Source organism: Glycine soja, chromosome 4, assembly GCF_004193775.1.
Source record: "Glycine soja cultivar W05 chromosome 4, ASM419377v2, whole genome shotgun sequence".
In the NCBI taxonomy this organism is placed as follows: Eukaryota; Viridiplantae; Streptophyta; class Magnoliopsida; order Fabales; family Fabaceae; genus Glycine; species Glycine soja.
The window spans coordinates 9,188,397-9,202,304 of NC_041005.1; the positions used below are offsets into that span (position 1 = coordinate 9,188,397).

The following is a 13,908-nucleotide window of genomic DNA, read 5'->3' on the forward strand; positions in this document are numbered from 1 at the left end:
TAAAGTCTTCTTCATTCCAACAAAAGTTGAAAGACCATAAACTTTTTCAAATTAAAAAGACGCAAGTGTCATTTTAAAATTAAACCATTTTCTTTTCACTATATTTCTTACATATTTCTCTCAATTCAAACAACACAACATTCAATTTTATTACTACACCATTTCTCTTTCTTTAAATTATCTCTTTTATTTTTATCTACTCTATCTCTCTCATTTAGATCAAATGTAGTTTTAAATTTTGGATTAGTTAAGTTAGATGCAAACTTATTAACCTTTTGTCGTTTACCTCGCGAGAAACATTTTGATATATATATATATATATATATATATATATATATATATAGTTATAGATATAGTTATAGTTATAGACCATGCGTGTGTTGTTGAAGACTAGAAATACCAATAATTCAATTCATATATATATACTATATGTTTTGCTTTGTACATTGAACATTGTATATTTATTCATCCAGATAAACAACAAATAAAAGAATCTCTTGGGTGATAGTGTAGCCCTAACATAGAAGCTAAGCACCCGAGTTTTAGAGTTACGGCAGAGTAGAACAAGCTGAAGTGGTAGGGTCAAAGAGTGCCGGCAACAAATATTTGCGGTGATTGACGGCGTTAGCATTGTAGCTAGCGGCGGTAGTGGGGTCCAGCAAGAGTTCCCCAGCGTAGCCAGGGTAAGCGCCCTTGCCGTACAGCCCTGTGCAAGCGGAAGCGGCTTCGAGAGGAGCCTCTTTGGGTCCTTGGAAGTAGCCATTCCCCCAAGGGTTTGTAACGGTCCCGGCCAATAGGGTGGCCACGTTGATGACCATTCCATCCAGGCCCACGTCGTTGTTGGGCGCTACCAATGGTGGGCTCTGTGGGCCGTAAATGGGCTGGTGGAAGGGCCATGCGCATTGGCCCGGGCACTGCGTCTCCGAGTTCCCCACCCACACGTAAGCCAACTTGCCATGGCCCACCGAGGAGCCGTGAGTCCCGCACCTACTGGAACAGAACCCCTCAACGGTTACGTCCGAGAATGTTAGAACAACGTTGATGGCGTCATTGGGAGCACCCTTGGATGCTAAACTAACGATGTTGTCGGTGGTGAGTGATTTTCCAAGGGAGTAGTTCTCGTCGAGGATTTGGGCACCGAGAGCGAGGGTGAGGCTGGGTTTTGGTGCCGACTTGATGAGTTGGTAGTATTTTTCAGTGCCTTTCCACCACGTGGCGACGGATGGTTGGGCTGTGGATTTTGGAGAAGAGGAAAGGGAGGTGATGAAATCGGAGATGATGGCTCGCTGGGAAGGCTTGAAGCTACCGTACCATATGAGATTGACAGAGATATTGCCGCTGAGAAGAGGGCCTTTGTGGTATTGGAACTGCAACTGTTGTTGGTCCTCCTTTTCACTCAGAATTCTTGCTGCTGCTGCTCCCAAATGGAGCGCAGAAACGATGAACAAGAGGTTCAAAAGAACACTTGAGGATGCAAGAGAGGCCATTGCCATTGATGATTTTGTGTAAATGAAAGCAAGTAGGTTGTGGAGAAGAGGGATGTAGGAACAGGTGTATATATATAGGTAGGGAAGGGAATTGGAAAATTGAGAAGGAAGAAGGTGTAAGGAAAGAGCCATATAGTAGGAAGTCAAATTAAGGTGGAGTGAAAGGTGCCAGCTTGATAACGCATTAACGCGTTGCTCTTTTAGATTCTAATGTTCATTGATTTGACGTTTGTGCGGCGCGTTTTCATGTTTCCACCGTATTCTTTATTAGCTGTATAATACTACTATAGTACTAGCTATACTCGAACATAATTTAAAAATACGAATAATGATCATCTTTCAAATACTATGAGAGATACGGTATATAATTAAGAAATTGTAAATATACTCCGTATGTCGTATTCGAAGAGGACATGGCCAGCTAAGGCGAACACAGACAAACAACACCGGATTAAGACAAGACAAGACAAGACAAACCAGACTGACTGGTCATGAGGGGGCAGGCATTGTGTTTTCACGGAATTTCTGCTTGATCTGCTTCATAACTTCAGGAACACTTCATGTTTTCGGTACAACTTTGTTAGAGTTTTCTATTACTTGCATTTGTTACTTCCTGTGGGCAATTTGGTAAGATTTGTTCTTAATCACTTTTCTACATATTGATGAAAGATTATGTATAATCACATGTACAAATCATTTCATTACATAATTGATTTTGCATTTATTGAAAACCATCCAAACATGTACTGTAATACTTTTCCTATTGTGGTTTATGCATGTGAATATACTTCATGAGTTTTTTTTTTTTTACACACAAATAATTAGAACATTAAAATATAAAACTTGTTTAGCATGCCGAATTGAGCAGGATATAAGAGATAAGTTAATCTATTTTTTTTTTGACAGAAAAAGATAAGGTAATCCAATAATGTAATACTAAGCCTTGGATAGATTTTAATTTGATATGCAACCTTATAGAAAAAAAATTAATTACAGCCTAAAAGTATTAATTTATTTTAAAAACAAATTAATTAATTAAAATCAAAATTAAAAGAATAATGAAATGTCTACGAATACTTATTTTACCAAAAAGACAAGAATGTAAAAATCTAGGGTGGAAAAAAAGCATATAAAAGGACCCTCTCCCTTCCAAAAAGCATAATTTTATTTTTCGGAAAATGGCCAAAAAGGACAAAAATGTATGTGATGCGGCTAAGCAAAGAAAGCAAGTTTCAGAACATTCTTTATAAGTTAGATGAGATGTTTTTGCAGAAAGCTGAATGTGGGACAACCCCATGAAAGATATTTGTTCTCTTGCAGAGTTCAGTAGCTAATTCTTTGAATTTGAAATGGTTTGCCGAAAGCTATGCAAATCACATTTTTCTATACTGTGCTGTGTCCACATACATTATTTCTGGAATTGGACAAATACTTCTCAATCATAGTGTTCGATTATCTTCATAATCATATTTTTATAACTACAGTGTAGGGTTTCATTTTATTTTTTCTAAAAATATCTCTTCATTTCAATAAAAATATGTATTTTAATTATGATATTTTATAATATTGCCTCCTTTATGTTACACTAATTATTTTAATGAAAAAAATTCTTTAATACTGCATTATTTATTTAAAATTTTCAATATAATATATGGTCTTTAATCAACAAATATTTAAACTGTTTACTATCTACTAGTTTAACAGAAAAATTTAGTAAAATTCTTAGTTTAATAAACTAACTTTAACATTTTCAGTTAAAAAATAATTTTCAAAAATTTCATCGGTTAATTTGTCAATTTTAGGCCAAATTGACATGTATGTTTTTGTTAGAATGATAAACTAAAATTGGGATAGTGGTCAACACTTTAAACATTGCTACTTTGTTACTCTCAAATGTCAATTGCTCCAACCTACTGCTACTTTTTTTTTTTTTTGGTGTGAATATTGACTAATGCTACTAGTACCAATTTGTATTGCAATCTTAAATCGCGAGGCAGCATTAACTCCAGAATTGCAGCCTCTTTCTTCTCTTTATTGGGGCAAGACCACTCAACCTGTCCCTGTACCTGTTACTGTTAGGGAGGTATGTTCCTTATTGGCTAATCCGGGCATTTTGACCTAATTGGGTTAGTTTTACAAACTTATTTTTAATATAAGTCTGTTCCAAAACTATTTTCAAGCTGGGTCTGTTTTTTACGTAGCCATGCAAGTGTATCGTCAACATGAATGGCGAGATACACAAGCCCTTAACACGTGGCTTGATACTGCCAATGGAGCTGGCGAGTTCGGTGTGGATATCGCCAGTGGAGCTGGCGAGTTTGGTGTGGCAAGTTCTCGCTACTCTCATTGGCGACTTGGCTTGAGCAACGTGCTTGACGAGACAGGTGAGGCAGGCTATGCATGGCAGGAGGCAGGCTATGCATGCTTCAGAGTAGCAGTGCAGGGTGCAGGTGAGCAGGATGGTCTCGCCAACACTGCTTGCGAGACGAGCTTATATCCGCCAATGGTATTGGCGATATAGGTGTGCATATATAGCTGCGTTTTCGGTTTAAAAATTTCTGAGAAAGTTTTGCTTTAAAATTTCTGAGTATTGAATATTAAGTGTTGAGCACTCACGGGTTTGGTTTAAAAATTTCTGAGAAAGCTTTGGCTTAACATTTCTGAGTATTGAGTATTGAGTGTTTGTATTTTTAAAGTTCATCTCTGAATCAATCAGTAATATTTTTCTTCTTTGGTATTGTTTTTATTTATTTAAAGTAATTATTTTTGAGTTTCAACTGACATTAATTTTATTTATTAATTTTTCTGGCATTGTTTTATTTTATTTATTTTAAGTTTGAAATAAAATTTGAGTTTTGAGTATTTTTTTTAATTAAATTTGTTTAGTTTGATGTTATTAATGTTAACATTAATTATTTATAATAGCAACTAAAATGTGTAGTTTGAAGGTTTCATATTCTGCCTTTAAAATTTGTAGTTTCAAAGCGTACAAGTTTTTTAAGTTTGTGCATGATATAATTAATTTTTTGTTACAATAAATTTATAATCTGAGGTATGAGTGTAGTATTTTTTTTAATTAGATTTATTTATTTTGAAGTTATTATTTTTAAAATTAATTAATTATAATAGCAATGTTGTTAATGGTTTGATGTGCCTTTAAAATTTCTACTTTGAAAGCGTATAAGTTTTTTAAATTTCTAACATGATATTTATTTGAAGTAATTAATTTTTTGTTAGAACAAAGTTTTAATTTGAAGTTTCACTAAAGACGTTTTTTGTTATTAGATTAATTTAATTTCAATTTATTATTGTTATGATTAATTATTTATAATATTATTTTTGCAGGTATATGATGAATTTGGTTATAACAATCTTGTATTTCAATGGAAGAGTATATGAAGAGACTCATGGTGTAATCTTTGAAGGCAGTAAAAAAATGATTCAGATTAAACGTGGAATTAGTTTCAATGCTTTGAAAAAAAATTGGAGATAAGGTAAAGTTAGAAAATAATGAAATTATTTCTGCTATCAGTTGTAAATTTTTAGTTTCTGGAAAATATGTTGCTTTGCAAATTTGTGATGATGAAGATATTGAAACCATGCTCGAAAGTTTTCAACAACAAAATCAAATGTCAGTTTTGGAATTGTACATAGAAAAGGATGTGACTGGTGGTTCTATGTTTCATTCTGCAAATTCTCTTACATCATGCGGAAATAATTTATCTAATTATGAGGCGCAACCGCCAACAAATGTGAGCAACTTACATGGTGATGAAGATGATGATGATGATGATTATCTTGTGTCTAACTCATACGTTGAAGAGTCTTTAGACGAAGATGATAGTGTTGACGGTATATCTAATACTGAAAATGAAGTCACCGACATGATTCAACCAGTAAGAATTGTTCACCCAGCAGAAGGTATAATTTATTAAATATAAAAATAGGTGAATACATTTATCATTTGATGTCAATTGTATTTAATGTTAAATAAGTATGATTTGATTATTTTTTTTTAACTATTAGGTGTACAACGAATTGAAAATCCATTTTGGAATGATGCTTTGCATTATAACAATATCAATTGGAGTCATCCTGATGAGGAAGACATTTGTGGTTTGGAGATGCCATCAAGTTTTAATGTTGGACAAGAATTATATGTTGGCATGGATTTTGATAGTAAAGATGCGGTAAAAAATGCACTGAAACAATATGTTATGAAGGTGCATCAAACTTTCAAAGTTGTTGAAAGCAAATCGAACAAGTATATTGTTTGTTGCTTGAATAACAGCGCAGAGTGTCCTTGCCCGTTCTATATGAGGGCAATTTTATCTAAAATAACTAATTCATGGAAAGTCACACAATGGGGTGGACCACATACATGTCTCAATATGACCATGATACAAGATCACGAAAAGCTTGATTCAGATTTAATTGCCACTTGTGTAGTAGGTACGAATTTTATGTTCATATTATGCTACTTTTGCGTTAATTGTCATTTTAATTTTGCTATTCTATTAACAGGCATGATCAGAGAAGATCCATCAAAAAAAGTTTCTTTAATTCAAGAGAGGATTAACAGTGAATTTGCCTACAAGGTGTCGTACAAAAAAGCTTGGTTGGCGAAGCAAAAAACCATTGCACTTGAATATGGCGATTGGGAAGAGTCATATGCGAAGCTTTCGTCGTGGCTAACACACATGCAAAATCATTCTCCTGGATCATATTTTCAAATACTACATGACGATTTTATTGTTGGGAACACGGTTAGTCGCGAACACTGTCAGTTTCATAGAGTGTTTTGGACTTTTGGTCAATGTAAAGAGGCTTTTAAGTTTTGTAAGCCAATCATACAAGTTGACGGCACACATTTGTACGGAAAATACCGGGGGACCCTCTTAATGGCCACATCACAAGATGGAAACGGTGGTGTCCTTCCTCTAGCATTCGTCGTGGTCAAAGGTGAGACGTTAACAGCGTGGTCATGGTTTTTGGCACACTTGCATGAACACGTCACAAATAAAAATGATATTTGTCTCATATCTGATCGTCACGCGAGTATAAATTCTGTTGTGGCTAACGAAGCACTTGGTTGGCAACCTCCCCACGCTTATCATGTTTACTGCATCCGACACATAGCAAACAATTTCAATCACAAATTCAATAATGCCAAACAAAAAGAAATGTTGAAGAAATTGGGTAAGATTTCATTTATCATGGTCACGTTAATTTAAGTTTCATGTATACTTAAAATTATTGTTGCTAACTAATTTCATGCATGCTACACTCCTTGCAACCGTATTTTTTTGTTGTCAAAATTTAGAAAAATTATGTCAACTGAGTCCAGCCATAGCAACATGGATTGATCGCATTTCAAAGGAAAAATGGACCCTGGCTTATGATATAGAAGGACGTCGATATGGCCACATAACAACGAACCTCTCAGAATGTATAAATAAGGTATTGAAGGATTGTCGCAACATATCCATAACAGCGTTGGTCAAATCAACATATAGTAGGTGTCAAAAGTACTTCTTTGATCGTGACCGCCATGCCCAAAGACAGTTAAATGAAGGACAAGTATATTGTTCTAAGATTGTTAAAGAACTTAGACAAAATCAAGAATAAGCTTGTTCGCACATCGTTCGCGTGTATGATATCCACTCGACAAGGTTTGAATTCAATCCTTTAACGCAACGTGGCGGACAAAAGTGGGCAGTTGACTTGAATGACCATTATTTAAAATATATCTTAAAAATATATCTTAAAAATATTTAAGAGCAAACTTTTAAATATATCTTAAAAATATATCTTAAAAATATATTTCACCAATCGTCTTATACTAATATATCTTAAAAATATTTATAATAAAATTTAAAATAAAGTAAAAAGAGCAAACTTTTAAATATATATCATAACATTGATTAGTGTAATAGTAAAAATATCTTAAAATATAATGTTGAAAATAATAGAAAAATAATGTAAATGGTATAATGATTAAAATAAAAAAAAGAAATATAAAAAAATAATAACATAAATAAATTAAAAATAATCTTATTATCTAACAATATTGATACTTATGTAATAGAAAATCCTATCTTATCTAAAGAAAAAGGTAATAATAATAAAACCTTACCTTATGTGCGGAAGAAGATAAATAAAATAAAATAAAATAAAACTTGCCTTATGTAGAAAAAGTAAAAAACATAAAAGTAATAAATATTTTTAAGACAAAAGGAGAATAAAAGTAAAAAGCTAAAAACTAGGAGTTAATATTTTTTAAAAATGTTTAAAATAGTGTCTCAAAAACTACTATTAACCATTAAAAAAATTGTGTATTAATTAATAAAGCTTCTTGGTTAGTAAACAAAAATTAAATACTAATTAAGATCACGTATCAAATGAAGTATCAAAATATATTCTTATATTTAACTATATACATTTTATTTGAGAGAATCAAAATTAAGTTTTAAAATATAGAGGATAAAAAAAGACAAATGGCCAAATACTAATTAGTGTTCAGTGTCTCAAATTATGCACTAAAAAAATAATAAAATCAAAATTTTGTTTAAAATTACGACAATCCAAGTTTTAAGTAATACAGTAAATTTTAATGATATGGATGAAAAAAATATAATTGAAAAAAGAGATCAATTATTAATAACTGAGAAATATTTTTCATTAATAAGAATATGATTTTCTTTTTTTAACTCACCCAAAATGAAGACACACCATAAATCGAAAACAAATATTCAAAACTCAATAACTCTATTTTACCAAGAAGATCCGTTTAGAAAACCGACTTTTTTATCTAAATTATCATTATATAAAAGTTTATGTTATAAGCGTATAAAATTTAATAAGTTATTTGAATTTGCATACAAATGTTGATAACCATTTACACAATTCTAATGTGTTTGTGTGCATTGCTAGGTAAATCCTTATAAGACATTGTCTCATTTTAACATAAGAATAAAATAATTATTAAAAATATTTTTTTAAAATTAACTTAAAAATTAATATATTAACATTATGCATCTCACAAAAATATAAAAAACTAAAAGTCACTATTCAAAATTTACCTATTTTTAATTTCTATAAAAAAATAATTAAGTTAAATAATTAATTAACATTTTATTAATGTGAATTGAAGAATTTTTCACACACATAATACAAACAAATTAAATAATTACTCAAATAATATAATCCAAAATTTATTTACACAAACAATATAAATCATTTTATAAAGTGAGAAATTGGTACTATCATTTTTTTTCTTTTTAACGTTGTATAACCAATTTTCCAAGAATCAATTTCACATGTTTTTTTTCCCTCATAAATAATGACCTTACTTAATCGGTTTCCATGGAATCGATGTCGTAAGGTGTTTTGTTTAAACACATTTGAGAATGTGTTTTTTTTTTTAATTTTTTTTTACTTATTTCAGTTTTTTTAAGTAGTTTTCTAATTTTTTTTTACCTTTTTTTTTTAAAATTATGTGTTTGTTTTTGTTTTTTTAAAATTGTTTTCGATTTTTTTGTTACAATTTTTTTAAAATATTGAGTGTTTTTTTTTAATTTTTTTAGTTTACTAATATATATATATATATATATATATATATATATATATATATATATATATTAATTTATCTAGACTTATGTAAAAACTTGAATATAAAATACATCTTTAAATTAATTAACAAATCAATTTAAACTTTTAAATAGATTAAATGAAAGCTAAAAATAGAATCTTTAATTGATTATAAACCAAACTCAATCCTTACATTTTTTTACCTTTTTATTAACATATTTTTATTTTTTTACATGTTTCTTTTGTGATCATATCATAAATCCTATAAAGTTATATTCTTTATAATCATTTTTCTCTCTCTCCCTAGATGTCTTATAATAACATTGTGAATGTTCATTAAACATTTTTTTTCCTATCAAATGTTTTGAATCATTGAGAAGAGACTAACATTGAATAAAATTTTAAAATTCAATTTTTAGATTATAAAAATATTTAAGTTAATGATCATATTAATTTTATTTTATTTTCAAATTTTAATTTAATAAAAACATTTAGCTTACTAAAAATAAGTGAAAAAAATATAAATGATCATAAAAAGAAAAAGTGCATGTAGCAAACAAGCAAAAGAAGATTAAAATATAACAACAAGTTGAATTGAACTAAAATATTTAAATTTGAATTAATACAACAAAAATTTTCAAATACAAACAACACGACATACATTCAATGTTGTTGGCTTGAGCCTATACGGTGAGGACAATATTTCTTTGAAAGACCTAGGATGTGACACACGAAAGATTGTTTTCGTTGATCCGATTCTCGGATATCCATTTCAGTGTGAATACGAGAGGAGACAGGAAGATCCTTAGTACTTCTTTTCTTTTCTGGGTTAGGGAAGATCATTGGCTCATGACACGGTGACCAATAGGTTTCATTGTGTAACTCTCCAAACAATCATTTGTATACGTTGGAGACACTTCCTAACGTATATACGAGATGTATGTAATTTTTGTACTTATGAGAACAGGAAATGTGTAATTTCTGGAATTTGCCACAGTCAAATCACCTTTCATCTAGTCGGACTGTGAAATCTCCAGCAGGCCAAACCTTTCTCGGGTTTATTGTCTCTTGGACCAAGAATTGTGTGTCATGTTGATCAAACTCAAGACATGTTGATCAAACACCGAGAATAATCCTAAAGAGGAGTGCAAGATGATTTTCACTAGGAGGGAAAGTGCTGAGAAGGAAAAGAGAATTGAAGAGGATGTGCATGATGAGGAAGGAGAAAAGAAAGAAGAGGGAGAAAAAGATAAAAGTAAGGAAAGTGGTGATGAGGTCTCAACCACTAAGACCAAGACCAAGAGCCAATTAGCTCAAGAGGCCAGAAGAGAGATACCACCAGCCTTATCAAGGGAGACACTGTACCCTATGGTGTCATCAAAGAAGGATAAGGAACACTATTTCAAGCAGTTCCTTGACATATTCCAGAAGCTGGAGATTACTATCCCTTTTGGAGAAGCCATACACCAGATGTCGTTGTACAAAAAGTTCTTAAAGGACATCCTTATAAAAAAAGGGAAAGTACATTAATAGCGAAACCATTATGGTGGGAGAAAATTGCAGTGCAGTAATCCAAAAGCTACCTCTCAAGTTTAGAGATCCAGGAAGCGTCACCATTCTATGCTTTATTGGGAGTGTATCCGTAAGAAAGGCTCTTATTGACTTAGGAGCAAGTATCAATTTGATGCCGCTCTCTATGTATAGGAGAATAGGAAACTTGAAAATTGAACCTACAAGGATGACGCTCCAGCTGCAGACTACTCCATTACAAGACCATTCGGGGTAGTTAAAGATGTTCTTGTCAAAGTCTACCAACTCACTTTTCCGGTGGACTTTGTAATCATGGACATTGAAGAAGATGCTGAGATCCCCTTGATTCTGGGTCGGCCATTGATGGTCACTGCAAAGTGTGTTGTGGGCATGAGGAAGGGTAACTTGGAGATGAGTGTGGAAGACCAAAAAGCCACATTCAACTTGTTTGAGGGAATTAAGCATCTTAGTGATAGCAAAACTTATTTTAAGGTGGAGGAGATTGAGTTAAAAGCTAACCTCGTTGGAGGGCACTTGATATTTGTGTTCCTAGAAAAAGATGAAGTCAAGCCAGTTAAGAATCCTACAGACTCTTTTAGGGTCTTTCTAGGGCCAAAACAGGTCAAAACTCGGTCCCTCCGCCAGATGTCTTTCTAGGGCCAAAACAGGTCAAAACTCGAGCCACTCCAGACATTCCACCAACTCCTCCACCAGTAGTCCCTCCGCCAGATGTCTTTCCTCCACCTGCCGGCCAGACCTTTATGCCTTTTTCTCAACCAGAGCAACTCCTCCCTATGTTGCATAGCCTCTACCATGGCCAGTACCTACTGATGCAGAGCCTCCACCACCTCTCCCTCCAATAGCCAATGATGACACCAGAGGCATTCCTAGCCCACGTTGCTTGGCCAGGAGTCCAACTTCCTTTTGTTAGAGGGGGTGACACCTTTAGTGTAACTGATGATGATTATGTTGCGAACATTAGTGATGCTCATAGAGCTTGGGATCCAAGGCCCACATAAGATTGAGACCCAATTTTTTACCAGGATTTTTTTCTCTCGTTTCTTTATGTTTCTTATCTTTAGTTTTTCTTTTCTTTAATTTCAGAAATTTAATTCCAGTAGTTTAAATTTAGTCATTAAATAAAATTGCATGATATTATGAAGTCATTGCCAAAGCTTTTTCTGAAGGACTCAAACACTTGAAATGTTGGATACCAATTTTTGTGAAAATGCTGGTTCCATGAAGGCAAGCGTCAATTCAAGTAGCGGAGTATGAATCACAACAAAGAGAGAAAATGTTAGTCTGTCTGAAAGAAATCATGGTGCGGTAAGCCACCAACTTTGTTTTGTCTCGGTGAGTTGTGTCAAACTTACTTATGAGAGAAAGTCTGTTTTTAATTTCCAAAATTTGCATCATTCTTAGGCTGTTAGATTAATTACATGAGATGGAAATGATCAAGGCCCTATTTCTTCTTATTTTCAGCTACTTAGCCAAAAAGCCAACCTTTGATGACAATTTATTCCTTGCACCTTATTTGAGCCAAAAATGATAATCATGTTATTTTTTGTACAACCCTTAAGCTTACTTTAATTATCTCCTACCTTGTTTTAGGGTTTAAGGGAGCATAAGGGTTTTAATTATGATATGTCCCTAATTTGGGGGAGGGTTAAGGTAAAAATTATCTCAGAAAGATAAAACAGCACACAATAAGGCACCCTAAAAAAAATCTTGTAAGCCCAAAGTTTCTTTCCTAAAAAAATGAGAAAAAAGAGATAAATCCTATAAAAAAAGAAAGAAGAAAGAAAAAAAGAAGAGAGAGAAGAATAATAAGGGCAAAAAATAAACAGGTGCCATAAGTGCTATTAGAACAATAAATTGAAGCTGAAAAACAAATAACCTTAGGCTGAATAAGTGGAAGTTTTTCTAAGATAAATGCTCTCTTATAATCCTAATTTTTTAAATCCTAGAAAACCATAATTTCTTTGATTAGCCAGGCCACATTACAAACCAATAAAAGTCCTTAGTGATCCACCAAGTGTAAGTAGGATAACTTTCACTAAGATGAAGTGCAAAATTGGGAACATTAATTGCAGGTTGTAGAATTTTAAACACTCACCTAAGACACTTGTGCCAAGAGAGAAACACTAAAGCCTTGTGAGGAAAAGTGAGGCAAGCCGACCTGATTGATTTTTGTTACTAACCAATTCTATCTCAATTTTTGTTTGTACTTCCATTGCAAGATCATCACAAATGCAAGAAGGTCCAGCTAAGGAACTTTAAAAAATTGCAGCTATTGAAAGTGTTGGAGCATTCGGAGTCTGCTCTCATTTTTGTTTTTTGCTCGAGGACAAGCAAAGTGTTTAATTTGGGGGATTTTGATAACTACTAAATATGAACTATTTTTTATAGTAAAAATATATTGAAAAGATCTTTAAAAATATTTAGTTAACAGTTATTTTTGGCTTAAATGCTAGGAATTGATATTTTTCTTATTTATGGCTTACACATATGAGTCCTACAAATCATTACATAATAAAATGATATTCAAATAAATTGGGGGGGGGGGGGGGGTCTTCATAACTTGATTCAAGGTTCATTACTAGAGAGATGTATTCATCCAAACCCTCAAAATTGAAAGAGTTACGAGAAATTGGTGGTGGATGTGCTCGTGTTTGTGTAGACGAGCCCGCGGTGGTAATATACAACTCCAGCCATGTGAGCTTGGAGATGTCTGCAAACATGAAAAACATAGTCATTACATCCTCGTCATCGTGCAACATGCATGCTATGTACTTCCCACAATCACCAACAAATGATACAAGTAATCGAAAATGTATATCATTGACCACCTAATAGACTAATGTTGTTTCCAATAGCTTGCATCAAGGCATCAAATGACATTTTGTTGTCAAGTTGAATGATCTTTGGTGAACTGCTTACAAACATTGAACCATGTTGAGTTGTTATGATGGAGCCATCATAATACACAATCCCATCGACTAATGATGAAGTTATGATTTAGGGTTAAGGGTTAGGCTTTACGGTTGTAGAAAGGTTCTGATTGAGGTGATGGATCAGACAACCTTATTGAAGACCATATCTATAATATTTAATGGCTTGTCAAATACACTTAAAAAAGAATGGGCAAGATCCCACTGACAAAATCAACGATCTAGATATCACTAGTTAGAGCAACGAACATTGAACGGGCAAGATTTCACCGACAAATTCAACGGCCTAGATATCATCGATTGCAGCAACGAATGTTCAACGTGGAAGATCCTTTCGACAAATCAAAGAC

At 32.8% G+C, this 13,908-nt stretch overlaps 1 protein-coding gene across 1 annotated transcript; it reads right to left on the reverse strand.

Annotated features, from left to right (window-relative positions):
- Positions 1-397: 397 nt before the first annotated feature.
- LOC114409270 (protein EXORDIUM-like 1) lies at positions 398-1,580 on the reverse strand. The gene has a single exon (XM_028372672.1). It carries the CDS (start codon positions 1,491-1,493, stop codon positions 549-551), a length of 945 nt encoding a protein of 314 aa, XP_028228473.1. The 5' UTR covers positions 1,494-1,580; the 3' UTR covers positions 398-548.
- Positions 1,581-13,908: the final 12,328 nt, after the last annotated feature.